At 48.5% G+C, this 22,725-nt stretch overlaps 1 protein-coding gene across 4 annotated transcripts; it reads right to left on the reverse strand.

Moving 5' to 3' along the window:
- Nucleotides 1–59: 59 nt before the first annotated feature.
- Nucleotides 60–22,715, reverse strand: tecpr2 (tectonin beta-propeller repeat containing 2). 4 transcript variants are annotated; one of them, XM_062469427.1, is made up of 21 exons: nucleotides 22,313–22,715; nucleotides 21,775–21,868; nucleotides 21,395–21,650; nucleotides 21,125–21,253; nucleotides 20,802–20,933; nucleotides 20,290–20,447; nucleotides 19,804–20,110; nucleotides 19,416–19,548; nucleotides 18,452–18,949; nucleotides 17,575–18,206; nucleotides 17,209–17,392; nucleotides 16,635–16,808; nucleotides 14,959–15,139; nucleotides 13,468–13,609; nucleotides 13,018–13,258; nucleotides 12,789–12,878; nucleotides 12,112–12,345; nucleotides 4,143–4,291; nucleotides 3,781–3,922; nucleotides 3,215–3,364; nucleotides 60–2,690 (listed from the first exon to the last, which is right to left on the reverse strand). In XM_062469427.1, exons 2-21 carry the CDS (start codon nucleotides 21,822–21,824, stop codon nucleotides 2,539–2,541), a joined length of 4,134 nt encoding a protein of 1,377 aa, XP_062325411.1. In that variant the 5' UTR covers nucleotides 21,825–21,868; nucleotides 22,313–22,715; the 3' UTR covers nucleotides 60–2,538. The 4 variants fall into 4 exon arrangements, with proteins under 4 accessions (XP_062325411.1, XP_062325412.1, XP_062325414.1 ...); XM_062469428.1 differs by lacking the exon at nucleotides 21,775–21,868; XM_062469430.1 differs by lacking the exon at nucleotides 21,775–21,868 and having other exon boundaries at nucleotides 21,395–21,655.
- Nucleotides 22,716–22,725: the final 10 nt, after the last annotated feature.

A 22,725-nucleotide genomic window follows, 5' to 3' on the forward strand; every position in this document is an offset into this window, starting at 1 on the left:
TGATGAGCTAAGATCCATTAAGAAGGCAACACTGCCTTAAGACCACAAACCAGACAGCCTTACAGATCTGTAAACATCTTTATTTAGGAAGTTAATGATGAGGAAAGGCATGGAGATTTTATAACAGGATTCATCAGGTAACCAGTCATCTTACAGTATGAAGGCATTCTGTCCAATATAGACATACAGGGAAAAAATACCTTCTGGACAAAAGCCCTAGATTCCCTTCAGGTCTACCCCTAGTTCCATGTCAAGTGAGGGAGCGTTTAATTTAGCGCACCTTGTCTGCAGCTGAGGATGGGATTCCATTTGTCTTCAGAACCATGACACTCATTGGTGGTATGATGGGAGTTAAATCAAACACACCCATCAATTTTAATGAGATATTAAGAGTGATCGTCTGGACACCCTGATGTCCAGTAGACAGGCAGCCTACGGGCAATGACAGAAGCAGGATATCATGGAGGCATAATGTGTCATAAACCTAGCTACTTTTCCTTACAGGTTGCTATTTAACGCGGTGAACACGAACACAGCATTTTGGCTCATTACTGAAAGCTACAAGCTACCTTCACAGACACAACGCACAAGTTCACTAGAAGAAAAGTAGCTACAGCTGTTGATTATGTTATGTTCTCAAGCCAGATCAGTGAGTTATGTTCATAGTATCTGGCACGTTCAGTTGAGCTTTGACATATATTTCCTTGTCAATAGCTGTGATTACAAGCAACTTCCAAGACATCTACTCTTCTACGCAGCATTTGTAATGTAGATGTTTACAGCTGGATATGGGCAAACTGGCTCTACATTAGGTTTGTCGGTTGAATTCCCTTTCTAGTCATTTAAAACAGTGGTGCTATAAAGGTATCTCAGCTCCAGCCAGTTCCTCCCCTGCTCCACAGTAGACAAGCAAGCATGGGTGTCAGAGCCCAGCACGTTACAGACTTGGTTGTAATGTCGTTAGCCAGCAGTTTGATTAAAGGAGCTTGTCCTGGTGAGCAGAACAAGTGAACCAAATACAGCTGCGCTCTGACAAGCTGAGGTTGTCTAAGGGGACAGGCTTGTTCTTGTAGTCTTCTCCCAACAGAAACAGGCTGAGCACACCTGCCAGGTTTCCTTCCCTCCCCCTTGACGTAAGGCGTACGAGTTTCTTTTTTTTTTTTTTTATCGCTACTGTGGTATTGTATCGATGTTATGTTTGATATTTGTCTAGCAGCTGTATCAGACGCACCAGAAGACACCAGCTTCACACTCACCTGCTTATCTTCTCAGCTGAAGCACTTAACATGTTACATAGCTTTTACAATGTACAGTAAAAAGAAATCACAGATCTCAGCCGTCCTCCTAGTTCCCTTGGTGTGGATCATGGAAGTACTTCACCCCCTACAGAGACACAACAGATTCCTTGGTTCTATGTATTTCGTCCTATGATGCTGGATGAGCTATAAACAGTTCAGCCGACAGTGTCAGCCTTCTAGTGAAGCTGGATACGTCCCCTATAGAGGAAAGAGTCCGTTTGGTGGTGTGGTTTATATACAACATCAATCTGTATGAAACAATGAGTGGCGAGTCCCTTTACAGTGGATGGTTGCCGAGCTACAGAGAACAGTGCTGTGTTGGGGGTGGACTGTCTCTTAATCCTATTGTGCAAACATTCTAACTATTAAATAAATAAAGCGATTCACTTATTCGCATTCAGGGATGGAGCAAAACGGGTCGATTTAACGGGAGCTCCACACTTCTGTGGAGCTACTTATTAAAAACCTTCATGATTTCACTTCTGAGGACATCCACAGGTCATGTAAACAACGTAAAAAGGTGGAACAAGACTAACAATTACTTTTCAGACTCCCCCCCTTCCTTAGATGCATTAGGAAACTTTCTATGGTTTGCTCTGTAACAGAACACCAGAGCTCAGAGTTTCACCCTGATAAAGTTCATTCAGCACCAGTTTTCCCGGCTAGCTAGAAAGGTGTGCTATCTGACAGGACCAAGAGGTACCAGGCTGAAAGCCCTCCCAATCCCAGTTTAGTGACTGTCCACTGAGCCTCTATACACATCATCAACAACATGATGCACACATCCGACTAATGTCAAATAGACAGAGGGCGTAAAGTGCTCACAAGCGAAATAAAAATCCAGCCGCTTTCCCTTAAGTGAATTAGACATACCGTAACGTAATGACACTAAATCAATCTGGAGGATGAGAAGGGGCAAAACCTAAAAAGATAAGAAAATACCCACACTGCATTGTGGTATAGTCCCCTACAAAGTTTCTGACCAGGATTGTTAAAAATGTGAAATTGTTAAAATACAGTCCTCTTCAAGAACATATTTTATGTGTAAGCTACGCTAAATTGGCTCAAACTACAGTGTGAGTGTATTCTTTTCCCCAGTTGACAACATTAAGAATCTTGCACGCTGATAACTGTACACACATGGCTGTACAAAGTCTCTGACCAACCAACTCCTTCAATTACCTCTGACTCGTCAACCAGGAAGTAGTTTTGAGTGTTTCAGGAAGTGGTCAGATCGTGTTTAGATGACTTCCCACTCGTCTTCCAGGTCTTCTCCGCTGAGGGAGCCTGTGTTGGCGTGGGACTTGGCTGGGGTGTGGAGCAGGGTCTTGGTGAGGCGGTGGGTCAGGCCTCCTGATGTGCCCACGGCCCACAGCTCATCCTGGGGGGTCACTGGAGGGGGGGATGGGGGAGGGGGGGAGACAGGGAGTAGAACATGTTAGACTGGAGGATGAACACACACCCCTCTGAGATAGGACTTGCTGTCAAGAGGAAGGGGTTCATTCCCAGTTGAGCCTACTCATTACAATGCTTTGAGCATCCTTAAAAGTGCTACAGTATACTGTATAAACACAATGCATTTTTTTAAAATTATGACATAACATCAACTGAGACCAGGATCAAAACATTGTCTGCCAATGAATGTACAGTATGTGTTGGTACGTAAGTGTACAGACCCACTGTGTGAAATGCGATCAGGTGGAGCAACAACAACAAAGGATTTATGGACTCTATAATGGGACCTGGCTCTGGGGCGTACAGGACGTATTGTGACTGGAGCTGCAGCCAACAGCGCCTCCCTGTAGCAGAGCACAGCAGGGGGTCAGAGCCTGCCTGCCAACACCCCACACTCAGGAAGCGTCTACTCTTTGTTCCTGTGGCCCCTCCCTCCCTCCCTCCCTCCCTCCCTCCCTCACCGGTGAAGCAGTGGACCACACCAGGGATCTTCTTCCAGTAGTCTCCAGCTGGGTTTTTGTCCGTGATGCCGTAGCGCCTGGCCACCTCCCCGTTGGGACAGCGCACCCACACCGTCCTCAGACTCAGAACCAGCTGGCTGGCCTGCAGACCTGGGGAGGGGGGGAGACAGAGAGGGGGATGAGAGGAGAGAGGAGAGGGAGGGACAGAGAGGGGGATGAGAGGAGAGAGGGGGGGGGAGACAGAGAGGGGGATGAGAGGAGGAGAGAGAGGGACAGAGAGGGGGATGAGATGAGAGAGGGGGGGGACAGAGAGGGAGATGAGAGGAGAGGGAGGGACAGAGAGGGGGATGAGATGAGAGAGGGGGGGGACAGAGAGGGGGATGAGAGGAGAGAGAGGGACAGAGAGGGGGATGAGATGAGAAAGGGGGGGGAGACAGAGAGGGGGATGAGAGGAGAGAGGAGAAGGAGGGACAGAGACAGGGATGAGAGGAGAGGGAGGGACAGAGAGGGGGATGAGAGGAGAGAGGGAGGGAATGAGGAGAGTAGAGCCAGTAGTGTTGCTGTACCTGGTATGTGCTCCCAGTCTGTGCCCACGGGCATCTCCTCGCTGATGGCGGTCCTGACATGGACATTGCCTCGGTTGTCCAGCGCCCACAGCATGCGGTCGTTGGGGCTGGTGTGGACACTGACCAGGTGGATTCCTACTGGCTACAGAGGAGAAGAGCATATTTAACAATCCTCATCCTCTATCGATAAATCATCAGAGCTTTGATAAGTGATTCTGAAGTGTGAGAGGTGGAACATTAGTCCAGTGTCATCAATGAAACAACCTGCAGAACTATTCACATCCTACGAACAAAGCCTGAAAGTATGTCACCTGCTGACATTCCACAATATGTAGACCCTATGGTGTTGAGACTTTACTTACCTGTTCAGGAGGTTCTAAGCAGATCCACGCAGGCAGCATCATGCTGGGGTTCAAAGGTTGGGTTCCGACCCGAAAGTAGACCAAGCCGTGGCTGTCACATGCCCACACGTTCTGGCTCCCACACGACACGCTGACCAGACGGACACGGCCTGGGGTCAGGACAGCACACACACCACGGTCAGCCAGGACACAGTCAGGTGGCTGAGCGGTTAGGGAGTCGGGCTATTAATCAGAAGGTTGTTGGTTCGATTCCCGGCCGTGCCAAATGACGTTGTGTCCTTGGGCAAGGCACTTCACCCTACCTGCCTCGGGGAGAATGTCCCTGTACTTACTGTAAGTCGCTCTGGATAAGAGCGTCTGCTAAATGAATAAATGTAAATGCAGCGTTAACGCTTCAGATCCCGATGGGCGCAGCGGTACAGCATTTGACTGCAGATCAAGGGCTCTATTTGAAAGGAAACCTGTGTGAGTTTATACTACCTCAGAGTAACCTAATCTTCGTAGGCAGTGACCCCATTGCCGTGCTTGGAACATCAACGCATGGACCGGATACCTGTGCTCTCTCTGTCCTACTGAGGTACACAGGGGGTTGGGATCTATAGCCCTGGCCCTCTCCCTGGACTGGATCCCTCCTGGATCTGTCCCTCTCCTGGAGGAGGTGGATTCTATTCCATGATTGGGCTGTGGATTAGCGTGTGTTGGGGAACTGGGGCACCAGGCATGGTATGTTTATATTCTACTACAGAATCCTGATTGAGTACAGAAGTATGGTTGTCACAACAGCCTTGGCGCCCCTCTCTCCTACCCTGGTTACAGAGCTGATGAGAGAAGAAAATAACTAGATAAAACTGATGTTATGGTGACTGGGTGCTATCTACCGGGGTAGGGTGAACCTAGCTGACCAGGAGAGAAAGGCCTTAATCTCCACCTGATAACTGAACACCACAGCAGAGAAACAGACAGGGTCAGCTGCTGTTTGAACAGTTTACAGAAGTTCAAACCTCACACATTAGCCCATGGCCCTCTGGACCAAAGTTCAGAAGACAAGATGTTACAGTACATAATCACCACCTAATCATTACACTGCTATCAGTACTGACTACACTACATTCCTGCCCCAGGACAGGAAACCTTTAAAAGTGTGTGTCCAAACCTGTACAAATACTCCTTACATTTATCTGTACTTTCTACTCCTTACATTTTCAAGCCAGGCTCGTTACTTTAGTTTAAATCTGTATTTGGTGGCATGATCTCTCTCTCTCTCTCTCCTGTCCTCTCCTTTCACTGTGTTTGGGGAAAAAAGTTTCCCCCACAAAGTAAAAAAAAAAAATATGTTCGCCCAAAAAAAATGTATATATTATATTATATTAACTTGTATTATATAATATTATATTATATTAACTTGCATACGCCCACTTGCATAATTACAGTCTGGCCATTTATAAAGCAATACAGTCATGCTGGTGATGTAGTATGTTACTGTGATCATTATGTATGACAAGTTTCATCTATCCATCAGTCTCTTACACTGAGAACGCAGGGGGAACAGATTTCCCTGGAGGCCTGAGGAAAGGGGTTCCCCCCTGTATATTACTGTCTGGCCATTTATAAAGCAATACAGTGATGCTGGTGATGTATGTTACTGTGATCATTATGGATAACACGTTTCATCGATACATCAGTCTTTTACACTGAAAACATAGGGGTAACACATTTCCCTGGAGGGGAAAATATTCCCCCTCCAAAAATATTTCAAAAATCTTTTCTCAAACTTTCCAAACAGCTTTTCTTCAACCGTTCGAAACAGCCTTTCTTCAACCTTTCAAAACATTTGCTGATGGACACTTTGTCTTCTTTGATCGCTCAAATACAGTTAGCCATGAAGGCTAACTGTTGGGCTCCCGTGGTGTTGTTAAACATGTGTGCTTCAAGAGCCCGTCAGCCCGTCTGATAAGAGACACACCTGTCTCTTATCAGACACAGGTGTGTTTTACGGCCCCAGCGACCCTCACTTCGACTCTCCAACTTCAAGTTGAACCGATGTTTACCTCACCGCCCAGAATGTGCTAATGATCTGAAATCGTTGTGTTTTTTGTTTTTTTACATTCCTCTACAGTCATAGCTCAGTGAGGGACATGGAGGTAGGCGTAGTCCGGGGGTAGGCAACCCTGGTCCTCAAGAGCTGCTGTCCTGCATGTTTTACATGTTTCCCTGCTCCAGCACACCTGGTTCAAATGAATGGGTTGTTATCAAGCTCTGTGGAAGCCGGGTAACGACCATTCATTTGAATCAGGTGTGCTGGAGCAGGGAAACATCTAAAACTAGAGAGGGTACAATTTCTGGGGAAATTGTAGGGTGTGCTTGCTTACATTTACATTTAGTCATTTAGCAGACGCTCTTATCCAGAGCGACTTACAGTAAGTACAGGGACATTCCCCCGAGGCAAGTAGGGTGAAGTGCCTTGCCCAAGGACACAACGTCAGTTGGCATGACCGGGAATCGAACTGGCAACCTTCGGATTACTAGCCCAATTCCCTCACCGCTCAGCCACCTGACTCCCTTTTAGCGTCGATTGCACAGGGGTCCGTTTTTGAATGACATTTTTACAACTGATATTTCTGTATATTTTATATAAAAATGCATATTTATTATTTATAAAGATTACATAGATTTCAAAGCATTTTTTTTTTGCTGCTCATTTACAACTGAAAATACGAGTGAAGTGTAGAATGAAATAGATGTCTTCTCATTTCCCCTGCAAGAGGCAGCCTCATCGTTGAATCAAAACGAATACATTTGGCAGACCGGTGTAAAAATTGACCTAATCTCTATGACTTAAATGTCATTTTAAGTTTTTCCCTTCTCATGATATTTTCAGGCATTTAGCCTACTCATTGACGTTACCCGGCAGTAGAAGATGGAATCGCGATTCAAACAGTACCATCTGCTAACTGAAAATATGCCCCCCAAAACGTAAATAAGCTTGACATTTATTTAGTGGAAAATCGCTCATTCATAAAAAGCTCGCTGGTAGCGATCATTGTCAGTAACAACGCAAAATGCGATATAGCCCTGTGTGGAGAAGCTGCCCCGGTAAATTGTACTACTACGGTACAGTACTAGACTACTGCTGTGTTCGTCTTGGTAGCGATTCCGTTGGTTGAATTGGATTTAACGTTCCGTTGTACGGTTTAAATTAATTATTTTCATGAACAGATTGACAACGTTTAGGCTGTGGCAATGAAGTTCAGGTTAGTAGTTAGATAGACTTTTGATTTAAGTAAGGGGAGTGCCGAACATGTTCTGTCGCCATTTGACTTCCTAAACAACTGTGTAGTGTAGATGTTTTTGTAGTGTGTCTCGCGTAAGCTACAGTGTTGCAGTGAGCTACACTGGTTTGAAACCACAGGTAATGGTAATTTCACCAACAAATCGTTTACTAATGTCAGAATAAATCCTACAACGAAAATGTATATGTGAGGAATGTTTATTTTAACGATTGAAAACAGATAACGCTACATCATAGACCACTGTAGTATGTGTTGCCCGGGCAACACAGGCTAATGTCATGATGCTAATACTTCAGTGAAATAGTATACTACTGTTTCCGAAAGTAGATGTACTTCCTTAATAATATCAGCTTATACTGTACATTACACATCACAATTGTGTGTCATATCACAAAGTAAAATGAGTAAATAGTTATCACCCTGGCCTCTTTGTTTGTGGCGTTTCTGCAGCTGCCTTGCAGTAAAGCTATAGTTAGCCTAGCTATCCCCCAAGTTAACAGATGCGAAACGAATGTTCTGCCAAAGGTAGTCACGCGTGTTTTCGTGACGTTAGTGACGTAGTGACGTTAGTAACGTAAGTGACTGTGGCTAGCAAATTAGCCACCGTTAGCTTCACTTTTCGCCACAAAAACTTAACTTAAGCCTAAACCATGCAACGGAACGTAAATTCCAATAGAAGCAACTCAATCGCTACCAAGACGCTAGGTTGTCTATGTAGGCCAAATATTGACTGAGTTTTAGGGGGGCAAAAAGAAATAAGAAAAATAATAATATATATGTGAGAGAACAAAGGTTGTGCCCTTGCCGAAGGCAAAGCACACCCAACAAGCAGGACAGCGGCTCTCGAGGACCAGGGTTGCCTACCCCTGGTAGTCTGTAGGCTGGCCTGAGGGTGGACCGGAGGGGGGGAGGTGAAGCAGAAGGAGGAGGAAGAAACCGTGGGATTCAGCTGCAGGTCTGCTCCATGACAGCTGACCACCTGATGGTCCACCAGACAGGTCCTCGTGGCCAGAAGGTCACAATAACTGCCCCCCGACACCCCCCCCCCTTCATACATCACTGTGATGAGGCCATGCGTCAGTGTGGAATGCTGGGAGCTGGGCGGATCGGAGGATCCAGATCTAGGTAACTCTTGGTGGGATGATAGGACAACAAGCCCATAACACACCTCACCACTCAGTCAAGGACTCTGACAGGACCTTGTTAGTTATCCTGATGGACAACCACACTTTTTTTTAGGCTGGAACAAATTAGGATTAGGCATTCTATGACATTGGTTGATGAGTTTGAAGTTGATCAAAATCTGGAACCCACCTGGTGCCCAAGGAAAGACATTAACCAGGAGAGGGGCCAACCACTGGATCAAAGTATGTTTTTCCATTCTATTCAGGCCCTATGTTGACTTCACCATGCTAGCTTCATCCACACAGGTGACTGACCCATGCTAACTGACCCAGAGTGAACTAGCAGGCAGAGACACTGTGTCCCCAGCCTGGGGAATCAGTGTTCCTGTTCAACCAAGACATAGTCATGTGCCCCGGACATACTGACGGGCTATAAATGAGTCCCCTTCCTTACACCTCTCCCTCTTCCCCTCCATATCTGGTTACCCTGTGATGCACACACTGCCCAATACAGCCAGGCCGCAGCTGTCTGCGTCACTTGACCGGCTATTTACATCTCACTTCCAGCAGAGGCGGCGGAATTCAACACAGCGCAGCAAAGAGACTCCAGAACAACAACACAGACAAACACAACCACCGCCAGCAGTAAATACCCCCCCCCCCCAAAAGAGCCTCTGACTGGTGAGAGAGGCCCATCATACATACATCACACACAAACACACTTTTCAAAAACTTGCTTTACGGATGTGTCTATGGACTGCATGAGGAAGGTCCAACAGCAGTCGAAAGTGCCAGAAAACAAGCGACAAGACAAGCTGACCTGACACCTCCACATGCACTGCATCCAGACAGATAGAAACCTACTGATCAGTGTTGTGCGAGCAGGGTTAACTACTGCTACAGTGTTGGAGTCAGGTGGCTGAGCGGTGAGGGAGTCGGGCTAGTAATCTGAAGGTTGCCAGTTCGATTCCCGGTCATGCCAACTGACATTGTGTCCTTGGGCAAGTCACTTCACCCTACTTGCCTCAGGGGGAATGTCCCTGTACTTACTGTAAGTCGCTCTGGATAAGAGCGTCTGCTAAATGACTAAAGGTAAAGGTAAGATCCATCACAGATTAATTCACCTGGATGTGAAGGAAATGAAACTTAAAGAAACAGGTGTGGTGTAATAGGACTGTATCAGAGTCTGTTGTTTCAGTTGTTTCACTTTCCATTCGTTAGAAGAAGCCATAATGGGTTACAGGGCGTTGGTATTTGCCAGTGTGTCTGTGTCTGTTCTTGAGGCATATGACAGATACCTGTTAACCTGTCTACACACACAGACTGCAGTCTGTTTAGTGAGGAAATAATAACAGGAGTCAGATGGCTGAGTGGTTAAGGAATCGGGCTATTAATCAGAAGGTTGCCGGTTCGATTCCCGGCAGTTTGAAATGACGTTTGGTCCTTGGGCAAGGCACTTCACCCTACTTGCCTCGGGGGAATGTCCCTGTACTTACTGTAAGTCGCTCTGGATAAGAACGTCTGATAAATGACTAAATGTAAATGTGTTCTGAACCAGTCTGGCTGGGCCACATGTGTTCCATACCTTTGCATACCTCTGCTTAAAGCTGCAATGACTGACAATGAAATTCATTCAGAGTTGAGAAACAGCGTGCCCCAATTCTTGACTGAACAACTGTGTTTTTCTCCAGCTTCTTCAGAGTTTGATTGACAGTGGTTTCACAAAATAAGCCAAGGAGGACGTCACGCCTCGCCGAAGGTGATTGCCTGGAACAGGATTGCTGGATTGTGATAGTGCTAGAAAGTAGCGGCACGCTCCAAAAAATGATTAATTGACATTCCACTGGCACTGAGCTGTCTGTGTTGCTAAACAACTCTCAGAGCGCCTTATTAGCTTGCACACCATGTTTTATAGGGGACAAATGCGTTAAAGTTTCTTTACCCTTTATTATATCAGCTACTTTTCATTGAAGAATTGCACTATTCCAGTTTGGTGTGAAGTGCCCATGCAGTGCTCATGCCCCCTGAAGCGCTAGAGAGGCCAGAGCAGTCCTGTGAAGGCTGGCCTCTAGGGGTTGGAATCTTTTGGTACCTCACGATTCGAATCGATTCTTGGGATCACGATTCGATTAAAAATCGATTCACGATTTTTCCGAGAACTTTTGAAAAAACTATGTACAAAAATAATATATATATACAAAAAGAAAAGAAATAACATCATAAAAATAAATCTATTCACATAAATGTGTGAATCGATCTGAATCGCTAGCAGACTGAATCGCGATTCAAATATGAATCGATTTTTTCCCCCACCCCTACTGGCCTCCCTTCACCAGCAGGCTTCAGGAGGAGCAGCACACCCCCTCCAATGGACCTTGCTCCAAGACCTGATTACAAAACAACCTCTTATGCAAGGGGCCAAGCACCTGTCAATAGAGAGTATAAAAACATCTCCAGTAAAGCGCGGAGGAGAGTGTGTGTGTGTGAGGGAGTGGAGACACATGAACCACTCCCCCACCACCATGCAGGAGGGCTGAAATGGTCACCTGTCCCTCTCTCTCTCTCTAGATTAAGTTTTCCTTGGCCAGAACATGGGCGGGAGGGCGATCTGTTCTGCATGTTTATATTAGGGCTTTGGGGGCGGAGGAAACCCGTGTGAGCTTGGGGACAACATGCTGCACCTCCACGCAGAAAGGCTGGATATGAGGCCCAACAAGCAGGAATCGAACCCACGACCCTCTTGCTGCGCTGTAGCAGTGCAAGCCACAGACCAGGTGCCTCGATCATGGGTTTGATTCCCACTCCCTGCATGCGTTCATCTCGCAGGATTAATTAAGTGTTCTTCTCCTCCTCCTCCACTGTGACCACCGAGTCAGTCTCTGTCTCTCTGTCTGTTTGTGTCTCTCTCTCTCTCTCTCTCTCTCTCTCTCTCTCTCTCTCTCTTCCACATGTGAATTCCTAGAAGCAGAGAGACACTGAGGGGAAGGACAGGACGATCTCACAGGGTCTGACACCTGAACCGATGTGGCCACCGTAGCTAGCCATGTGAAAGTATGGGACACACGCAGCCTGAAAGTGACACCCAGAGACACGCTGACGTGTGACATCCAGGGAGGCATCTCGACCCGCCGCCTCCGACTGGGACTGCAAGGGACACACCCCCTCTCTCCACGGCACAAACACCACCACAATACCATTCTGCAGCCCCTTAAAACCAAGCACATCCAAGGCCCTGTCTGTTCTAACTCGGTAGGTAGGACACGGGAGTTGTATGAGACACAGCTGTGAAGATGTATTATATCAGGCTGGGTGAAAATATATTCAGTTCACTCTAAAAGTAGGCGAGGGCATCCAACAGCCATTACGTTAAGGCATAAAATCTATTTGGAACTGTCCCAGAAGGGATCCACACGTGATGCCATGTGCAGGTGTTGTATGCGTTAGTGTGCTAGAGCCCCACCCCAGCCTCTCCTCGTTTCCCACCTTGGCTCAAATCAAGCGCACCCCAAGGATTCAACAATATGTGCATTCAGGGGTATATCTGGTCCTGGTTACCTAGCTGGCTGAGGTCCAGGGGGGTCCAGGTCATGCCGGTGGGGCAGGTTGGGGACAGGGTGCGGATGTGGACCCAGCCGTGCAGGTCCAGGCCCCACAGGGCGTCCCTGCAGGCGGACAGCTGGCCAAACTCCACGTCCGGGGGCAGCTGCACGGTGGAGGGCCGCAGCTGGCCATCCTGGTCCCACACGCAGAACAGGTCCCTCCGGCTCTGCCCCAGCCACAGGAACGTCCCTGGAGGAGCGGACGGGACAGGAGAGGGGGGTTAGAGAGGAGGTGGGGGGGTAGAGAGGAGGTGGGGGGGTAGAGCCGTAGGAGGATGGAGGTCAGAAGAGGGAGTCAGATGGCTGAGCGGTGAGGGAGTCGGGCTAGTAATCTGAAGGTTGCCAGTTCGATTCCCAGCCGTGCAAAATGATGTTGTGTCCTTGGGCAAGGCACTTCACCCTACTTGCTTCGGGGGGAATGTCCCTGTACTTACTGTAAGTCGCTCTGGATAAGAGTGTCTGCTAAATGACTAATGTAAATGTAAGAGAGGATGAATGATGGATGGCTGGAGAGATAGGTTTGAGGAAGGCAGGATGGAGAAAGAAAAGGGGGTAAGAAAAGGGGGTGTGTGGTGAGTGGATGGAAGAATAGATAAACGCGTGTACAGGAGGAGAGCTGGGCGTCTGTCATACCTTCTTTACTGGACACGGCAGACGAGGTGATGAAGGCCCACTTGGTGGCAGACACTGTCCCTCTAGGGACCACACCCTGCCAGAAGGTACCTGCACACACACACACAAACATAGTATTCAGTATGTTTCAATATCAACAACATCAAAGACTAATCCCCATTAATGTGGTGTGAGCGATGTGTGCGGTTGTGCTGTGTGTGTGCTGTGTGTGTGTGTATCCGTCTCCTACCGATGAGGCTGCCCTTGGCCACGTGCAGGTCGTTGCGTCCTGAGGCGATCCAGACCCCGGCGGTGTTGGAGCTGACCAGGCTGGGCTGGCACTGCGTCTGCTGGGACAGGAAGGCCACGCGCAGGCACTCCGCCACGCGCTCCACCGGAGCCTTGGTGGCCGTGGCCACGCTGTGGGTGGCCTGGATGAGGGTCTGGAACAGGCTTCCCTGATCGAACACCACGTAGTCTGTTATGCTGACCTGGAGACATGGGGAGACATGGAGGGGATGGGTGCGACGTTTAAGGATTCATCTGGATCTGAGACAAGGCGGTAGGTGTGGCGTGTGTGTGTCTGGTGTGTGTGTGTATTGTGTGTGGTGTGGTGTATTGTGTGTGTGTGTGGGGGGGGGGGGGATGTATGTGTATCGAATGTGTGTGTGTGTATGTATGGTGTGTGTTACTCTCCTACCTGCCACCAGTGCTGGTCGTCTCCCTGAGGTTTCTTGGTGGTGACTCCGGTCCTGAACCACAGGCTGCCGCTGGTGTCCAGGGCCCAGACTGTGCCGTTCTCCCCCAGGGAGATGCAGATGGGCTCCAGACCCTGGCCCTCGCTGACACACACACACAGCATCAGAACCTATCATTATAAGCAGTATCTAACTGAATAAATACTATTTTAACCCCCTGGCCACTTAATATAGACTTTGATCAAATCAAATAAAAAAAAATGGGTATAGCCCTTTTTACAAGCGATGTCACAGAGGGCTTCACACATGTGCATAGAACTGCCCCTCAACCAAACTAAACCCTCAAGGAAGATGAGGAAAAACTCCCAGAAAAACTCACTAGAGGAGAAAAAAATGGAAGAAACCTTGGGAGGAGCAATTCAGTGAGTGATCCCCTCCTCCAGAGACAGTTGGTGAAAGAGAGGTGCAGAACCCAGGCTTAACATAGTCATTAGAGCCCGACCGATAAAGGATTTTTAAGGCCGATACCGATACAAATATTTGGTGATTTAAAAATCCGATATTCCGATATAAAAAAATATTTTAAAAATCCAGAAACGCGTAACAAAACAAACTGATTTCCCTACATTAGTTATTTGTAGTTTGCATTTAGTCATTTTTAGCAGACGTTCTTATCCAGAGCGACTTACAGTAAGTACAGAGACATTCCCAGAGGCAAGTAGGGTGAAGTGCCTTGCCCAAGGACCAAACGTCATTTCAAACTGCCGGGAATCGAACCGGCAACCTTCTGATTAATAGCCCGATTCCTTAACCACTCAGCCATCTGACTCCTGTTATTATTTCCTCACTAAAGAAATATGATAATGCAGTTTAAAAATAAACTTGTTTGTTTTATTGTCACATCAGAACAGAGGAACATCAAAATATATTAAAGTTCTGATAAATAAAATGTATAAAAATACAAACTTAAGATATGAAACTTAAAGTCTTTGAACAAAAACACAATAATAATATTAAGAAAAAAAAAGACAAAAAAAAGAACCCCAAAAAACTTTAATATTCATTTATCGGCCATTATAAATGCCGATACCGATAGTTCGGTCAGGCTCTAATAGTCATACAGCAGGGAACTGTCAATGGGTGTTGAAACACCTAAATCCAGTGTTCAACTTGGGTCAGAGTTGGTAAATGTCAGTTTAAGCAGAGGTAGCCACAGGGCTGGGGACTGTGATCGGTGCAGCAACACAGGGAGGAAAGGGACCGGGAACTCGCTGTTGTCCGTCAGGGAAACCGTGATGTAATGTAATATTAGCATATTACTAAGGCGACAATCTCTTAATCTGCAGTCAAATACTTTACCACTGAGCTACACCCATCCCACTGAGCTACACCCATCCCCTTGAGCTACACCCATCCCCCTAGTCCGAGAGTCCTGACTATGTACACAGGTGTAGACCTCACCTGATTTTAAACTCACCTGATCTTGACCTCACCTGATCTTGTCGTACTTCCACATCTCTCCCTCGGAGCAGAAGCTGCTGAGCCCCTCCCGGTAGAAGACGGCTCTCTGCTCGCTGAGCGCCCATGCCACGCCGCCCCGCGCCGCCACCTGGGACATGGGGCACGGGCAGTCCACCCTCACCGCCCGCGCACACGGACGCTCCACGCTCAGACCTGCAGGACGTGCATGTGCACACGCATAGATGAGCACACACACTGGCACGCACGCAAGGGCACACACACCCACAGACACACACACACACACACAGGCACACACACACAGGCACACACACACCCACAGGCACACACACACATAGGCACGCACGCACGGGCCGCACACTCACAAACACACACAGCTGTTTTGACACTGGCGTGAACATGCCTAGGGGTGTTCTGGACAGAGATAGCATTGTTCTTCTCTGGCAGATCAGAGTGTGGCTGCAGTCTGTGTGTGTAGACAGGTTAACAGGTATCTGTCATATGCCTCAAGAACAGACACAGACACACTGGCAAATACCAACGCCCTGTAACCCATTATGGCTTCTTCTAACGAATGGAAAGTGAAACAACTGAAACAACAGACTCTGATACAGTCCTATTACACCACACCTGTTTCTTTAAGTTTCATTTCCTTCACATCCAGGTGAATTAATCTGTGATGGATCTTACCTTTACCTTTAGTCATTTAGCAGACGCTCTTATCCAGAGCGACTTACAGTAAGTACAGGGACATTCCCCCTGAGGCAAGTAGGGTGAAGTGCCTTGCCCAAGGACACAACGTCATTTTGCACGGCCGGGAATCGAACTGGCAACCTTCTGATTACTAGCCCGCTTCCCTAACCGCTCAGCCACCTGACTCCCTTGGATGGGATTAGTAACTGTGCAGGCACCTGTCGGGGCAGCGTGTCTCTACAAGCCCGGGCCGTGGGTGTGTCCGTAAGAGCAGTCACTCAGAGACACCCCTCTGCCTGTTTGTCTCTAACAGCTGCTCTCTCTCTGTCATGCTGGTCCTGGTATGTGACCCAACCCACATGCCTGTACATGTGTACAAGTGCACTGACATGAGTTGTTTTAATCAAATATGTGGTCTCTAACAAAGAATATGAGGCTGTTAGAATACATCTAAGGGAATACATGCATCTCATTGTGGACATGCTACACGCTAAATGTCACTGATTACACTGCTGGTGCACGGATGGGTAGACAAAACAGCAGTTGGGAGCCGTTTTCCAGCTATTTTTTTTGTTGTTGAGGAAAAGAGTTTGAAAACTGTCCAGGAATAAAGCTAGAAGGAGAGATATTGGGAGAGTTGCAGAGGCTGTCAACAACCTCGACACCCTCTGTTTCTCTCCAGGAGCTGTGGAGACTCCTGGTGTTCACAGCTGGTACTACAACTAGTATCTTCCCCACTCAGTAACAGAAAAAAACGTCTAATGATGGCCAACAAGGTTGCAATGGAACAATAACCAAAGAAAGGCATCTTCCTCTATCATGATGTAATAGGTCTGACACTTAAAACCCATATATTTGACAATGTGAAAAATAAAACGTTCATACATCAGTCATCCAGGTATTCAGACAGCCAACATATTCAGAAACGTTGGCTGTCCAGCTGACCTCCGTCCTGTCCTCCCTGCCGCCTCACTTCCTGTCCCCCCTGCCGCCTCACCTGTCTGCAGGTAGAGGTCTCCGTTGGTGCGGATGATCCAGGCTGCGTCGTCGCTCAGAGCCACGAAGGCCGTCTCATCCATGGCCTTGTACCAGTGACGCTTGCCCTTGATGGTGACCTTGCCGCAGGCGTAGGCTGTCATGGTCTTCTGCTCCACCTTCCACAGCAGAGAGCCTGAACACAGCAGCTACTGGGTCAGGGTCATCCCTCGGAAAGGGTCTTTTTGATTACATTTTGGGAACGCTATTTTATAGAGTTACTTTTTATAGAGTTACTTCGACTATTACTAATAATTGTGTTATTCCAGGGTCAGAATCACTTTACACAAGTTGTATAGTTAAAAAATATATATAATGGTTGGATGTGGATTGCAGGACCTTGAGTGTAAGATGATGTCTTAGGTTGATCTCTTGTTGCAGTGATCCATTATTCTGAGTTGTATTAAATCTGACTACTACCTAATGACTGCGTCTCAATCAGATATTTGACAATAAAAGCACAATTCAACCTCACTCTCACTCTCAACAACAGACACGCTTGTCAGAGAGAAGCAGGACTTCAAACAGAGTCTGACCTGAGGGGGAGAGCGCCACCTGGTGGACGTTGTCCTCAAAGCGCTGCCAGCTGAGGCCTCCGTCGGGCAGGGCGCTGCAGTACAGGCTCCCCTTAAAGTCCAGACACCACACGAACCTGTCGGTCACCACCAGACTCAGGATGCCACAGCCAGGCCCTGAGTAGCCCATCCAGCTCTCCGCTAGCTAGGGAGGGGGAGGAGGGACAAACTAAGTCACCACACACTCAGGCTGCTTCCATACAGCGTTTGAATTATGATCATATTGTTTTTTAAAGAATGGGAGAAAAAAAGAAAAGCATGAGCACAGACACAGCTACGACACGGGAGAAAAGGGGGGACGGCACGATGTCATGATCCTGCCTCTACCTGGTCAGCCTTGCGTCTGGTCATGTCCTCGTCCTGCTGTCTGTCGTTTCCCTGCAGGCTGACAGAGTTCAGCCCCTCACCCACGCTGACTCTGGAGGGCACCCCGTGAGCGTAGATGTCCTCCTCGTCACTCGAGGGGCCCTGCTCGCGCTCGGCCGAGCACCCCGTCTGATCCAGAGCACAGGCCGGAGGCTCCAGATCCTCCGGCTCCGAGTCCTCCAGGCCAATCAGAGGGAACTCGTCCTCCTGCTCCTCCATTGGATCTGGCTCCTGCTCGTCGGACGCATGCATGTAGGAGAAGGTGCACTCCAGCAGGAGGTCCACGTCTGGGGTGGGGGCCTCGCCCCCTCCGGAGTCTTCCTGGGTCTCCATCTCCTGGAGGGGCAGGGAGTCTGGAGGACCGGGTGGGACGTTGGCAGACCGGGAGGGGGTGGGTTCTGGGGTGGCGGGCCGGCCGTTGGGGTCCTGTTCGGGGGAGTCGTTGCTCTGGAGGTCCAGGCTGCTGTACAGCAGGCTGGTGGGGTCACTCATGGGGGTGCCCCCGCTGCCCCCGTCACTGAGGCCCCCGTCCTGGCTGAACATGTTCTCTGACCAGCTGCTGCGCTCGAACAGACGGTTACCACTGCCACTCTCTTCAGAGACAGAGATAGCAAGGGAGAGAGAGAGAGAGAGAGAGAGAGAGAGAGAGAGAGAGAGAGAGAGAGAGAGAGAGAGAGAGAGAGAGAGAGAGAGAGAGAGAGAGAGAGAGAGAGAGAGAGAGAAAAACAGGACAGAAAAAAAGAAAACAGTGCACGTTAAGTTTTGTATCTTGATCTACCGTTACCTGTCAGAATAGGAGACGAAAGGTGACGATGCCCGTAGCTCCACCCGGACTCACCATGCCTCCTCCTCTTCCCCTTCTTCTTCACCTTGATGGCCTTCACCACCAGGTCCTCCAGGGGCAGGGGGGCGCTGTAGCGACTGGAGCTCATCTCGGACTGCTCCGTGGTGGAGGACGAGGTCATGAGCATCCCCTGGACGCTGTCCCAGGACGTGATGGAGCTGCTGCGGCTACGAGAATCGCTGGTTCCCCCGACACTTCCCCTCGGCATCCACACCTCCACCCCCACATCCACCACCCCCGGCCTCTCCCCCTCCGCCCCAAACCCTCCCTCCTGAGGACTGGCATTGTGCTGCTGCTCCTGCTGCTCCTCCGCCTCCTCCACCTCCTCCGCCTCCCCCGCCACCTCCTCCTCCTCTGCCCTCCCTCCACCTCTATGCTGCTCGACAATGATGGGCATGGTTCGGATTGGCTGGGCTGTTTCTACGGAGCCGGTGGGCGGGAGCAGGAGGGTGGGAGTCAAGGGGGAGCTCAGACGAAGAGATAGGTCCGACACTGCGAGTGGGAGTGAGAGTAGGAAAGAGAGAGGGAGAGAGACAGAGAGAGGTAGAAAGAAAGAATAAGAGGACAGAAAAAAAGAAAACAGTGCACGTTAAGTTTTGTATCTTGATCTACCGTTACCTGTCAGAATAGGAGACGAAAGGTGACGATGCCCGTAGCTCCACCCAGGAGGGGGGGAGGAGAGAGAGACAGAGAGACAGAGAGAGAGAGAGAGAGAGAGAGAGAGAGAGAGAGAGAGAGAGAGAGAGAGAGAGAGAGAGAGAGAGAGAGAGAGCAATTAATTGTTGGCCATCGTTTTTTTTATTCGGGTAAACATGAGAGAAGAACGAATGAATAGAAGTGACAGAAAGGCAATCAGAAGTCCCCTAAACAAGCAACATAAAATCACTTCTCTGGTCGGACTGTTTCACAAAGCTTTCATTCATGCGAGGGGGACACTGGGGCGTGTGTGCTAGCTCACCGTTGGAGACCAGGCCTTCGGGGCTGGTGGAGATGCGGACGATGTCCCTGTCTCCCTTCAGGATGAAGATCTCATTCTCAGTGCAGGACACTGACACAATGTCTCCACTGCTCTCCAGCGCTCCGATAATCACCTGGAGACGCCAGAGAAGAAAGCAACTGTTTACCTGCAGTCAATACAGCCACAATACCCTGGCTGAGGGCACAGTGATACGAGGCTGAAAGACAAGACAGTCTAGGTGTGATACATTGATATGACCTGTTTAGGTACTGTATATTACCTGGTTAGGTGTTGTATATTACCTGGTTAGGTGTTGTATATTACCTGGTTAGGTGTTAGTATATTAGATAGTACCTGGTAAAGTAGCTGGATAGGTTCTGGATATTACCTGGTTGAGACAGTCGATGACATAGACGCTGTACTCGTTCCAGCTGAGCAGCCAGCCCTCCCGCAGGAAGCAGCAGACCAGGCCCAGCTGTCTCTCCGGGGGCCGGTAGCCCCCCGAGGGCCCGGCCCGGGGGAACAGCTGGAACTGGGGCACGTCCAGGTTGAACAGGGGCTTCAGCAGCCGGGTGTCCTCCACCATGCCTTTGATGTCCGCACGCCACAGCCGGAGGCCCGGCCGCGCCGCAAACACCTGCAGGTCGCTCTGCTTGCACAGCCCCGGCTGGAAGCACGCGCCAAACTTCCCGTTGCTGCCGAGAAGAGACCGCAGCAAAGACAACACAGAAATGACAGTTTCACTAGAGCTACAGAGTTGTATTCTGTTGAGTTTCACTAGAGCTACAGAGTTGTATTCTGTTGAGTTTCACTAGAGCTACAGAGTTGTATTCTGTTGAGTTTCACTAGAGCTACAGAGTTGTATTCTGGGTACCTCTTGCGAGGCTTGGCGCCCAGCTGCTGCAGAGCCTGCTCCTGTGTGTGAAACAGCACCGAGCGCTGGTGCGTGGACACCAGTAGAACCTTCTGGCAGTACTCCAGCTGCACGATGGCTGAGGCCTCCTCAAACAGCAGCACTGGGTTACACACGCCCTGGGGGTGCGGACACACGTGGACACACACACACACACGCACACACACACGCACACACACACGCACACACACATGCACGTGGACACACACGCACACACACACGCACGCACACACACACAATGCAGTTAATTAGACACACAGATGCAAGCAAGCAGGCAGCCAAACATGTACATACGCACACACAGACATATACAAGTGTTAAATTTAAGCCCTGGGAATAAACAAATGATTGGATGAGAAATATCCTTCACTTTCACAGCTGTGTGATAACACCATTCCTCCTTAATCTCTTGTCTGGAAATCAACATATTCCAGATTACTAGTGGGAGAGAGCGGCGAGACTGGTGGTCCTACCTGGTCCAGGTCCACGGCGGAGTAGACCACCTTGCCCTTGTCGTCTCCAGAGAACAGCTTCATGCCGTTGGGGCTCCAGGTCAGGGCTGTCACTGGGCTCTTGTGCAGACCCACAACATCAAACCTCCTCAGCTAGGCAGAGAAAAACCTCAGTGTAAACCTCTTCCCAGGCATACCACACAGCTTTGTACACGTGTTGATCTTGAGGTCATTTAAACTAAGCTCAGACACATTAGCAGTTCCCTGTGGGTCCCTCTAGTGCAGTGGCCGTGGGAATGGAGCTACGGTTTATTGATGGATGGCGGTTTGATTGATTGGCCTACCTGTTTGTTTCTGCCAGGAAGTTGTGACACCAGTTGGAAGAGTGCTACTCTGCCGGATGCTGTGCCCACGGCAACCAAGTCATCAAAACAACTCAGAAGTTTGACTGCTGTGATTGCCTCACATTTACCCTGGAGGGACAATATATCACCCATCATAGCACGTTACACACATTTTGTCATCAAAATATGATTAGCAGAAGAGGACCGACTTCTGGTTTCAGAATGGAGTCAAGCTGTGTTGAAGAGAAGATACATTTGTTGTGTACTGACCTCTAGGTTGTACTTGTTCATCTGACTGACCCTCCTGCAGTAGAGATACAGCATGCCGATGCTGCTGCCCACTGCTATGTAGTCAGCATTGGTGTCCAGAGCCGTCAGATAGACCAGCACAGAGCGGAAGCCCTTCTGCACCTTGGCAGGGATGGCATTGAGCAGGTAGTAGAGAGGACAAAATTCTCGCAGGGCAGACTGGGAGGGAGTCTGAGCAGCCATGGCTGTCACTGGACAAGGGCCAGCTAGAGGCTGCCTGGACTGGGGGCTGGGGGGAGAGAGAGAGAGATACATCTATAACTCGATCTGTTCGTGTGAGAATGATGCACAGTTTGGTGAGGTTTTCAAAAAGTATTTGTGTCAGTATTTTGCAGACTGACCTGCTGATTTCGACATAATTTGAGTAATCAGACACTGATTTCGACATCATTTGAGTAATCAGATTGCAAAAACTCAATCTGCCTCACTCCTCCACTTTCAGCATGTAACAAACACTCAAGGGTTTCAGTCAGATATGTAAATCAATGTATATAATATAATTCCTAACCAAAACAAACCTATACCGTATGTGCTGCTGTTGCTATGTATGCAGTGTTACTACGCAGCAATGTATGAATTAAGCATTTGTCTCATCTCAAGCATACGCCCATAGTCTGACAGCTGGCCAACACCATACTATCATAATCTATCTTGAATTGGGAAAAGGCCAGTTAACAGTATAACATATTAAACATAACTACAGATTCAAATAGATCACCAAGGATGACCTGCCAGTCATATAAAGAGTACAGTAAGTGGTTTTATACACAGCTCGCATGCTGGCTTAACCGTGACGAGGCTATCCACAATGTTACGTTAGCTAGCGCGGGATAGCGATTTAACAGAAACACTGGACAGCTTAACAACACAGCTACTTACCTTCAATAACTTTATTTTTAATATCAAAGAGCCACTGCCATTTCATTTAAACCCATAAGAAAGATGGGATTGGCGTTATTACGCGTTTATACGTGAGAAGTATCATAACAACATCATCATGCTGATGATGTGCCCGACACAGTTCCCCCCCGTCTCAAGCTATGTCAACAAACTACACTTCCTTATCTCGCGCGAGCCTGTTCTGCACTCTATCGTGCAGCGTTCATCCATACAAAAGCTGAGTAGAACATCGAACAGAATGTCCCTGAAATAAGTATAAGAGTTAAACACGTGTCATAGCACACAACGTCTGTATATCTATAAAATAATATTGCAAACAATTTTGGTGTCTATGAAAATACTTCTTCTATGGTAAAGCGCGGCAACGCTTTTGGACAGGAAACGGAAATAGT

This window comes from Osmerus eperlanus, chromosome 9 (genome assembly GCF_963692335.1).
Source record: "Osmerus eperlanus chromosome 9, fOsmEpe2.1, whole genome shotgun sequence".
Taxonomy (NCBI): domain Eukaryota; kingdom Metazoa; phylum Chordata; class Actinopteri; order Osmeriformes; family Osmeridae; genus Osmerus; species Osmerus eperlanus.

Bases quoted from the DNA above. Each gene is read 5' to 3' on its own strand.
- tecpr2 (XM_062469427.1), bottom strand. From the start codon at position 21,824: ATGATGTCGAAATCAGTGTCTGATTACTCAAATTATGTCGAAATCAGC. The intron at 17,393-17,574 runs GTAGAGGCAGGA...CCCCCTCCCTAG, and splicing joins CCAGACGCAAGGCTGACCAG to CTAGCGGAGAGCTGGATGGG. The intron at 2,691-3,214 runs GTGAGGGAGGGA...CCCCCCCTCCAG, and splicing joins TGTGGTCCACTGCTTCACCG to TGACCCCCCAGGATGAGCTG.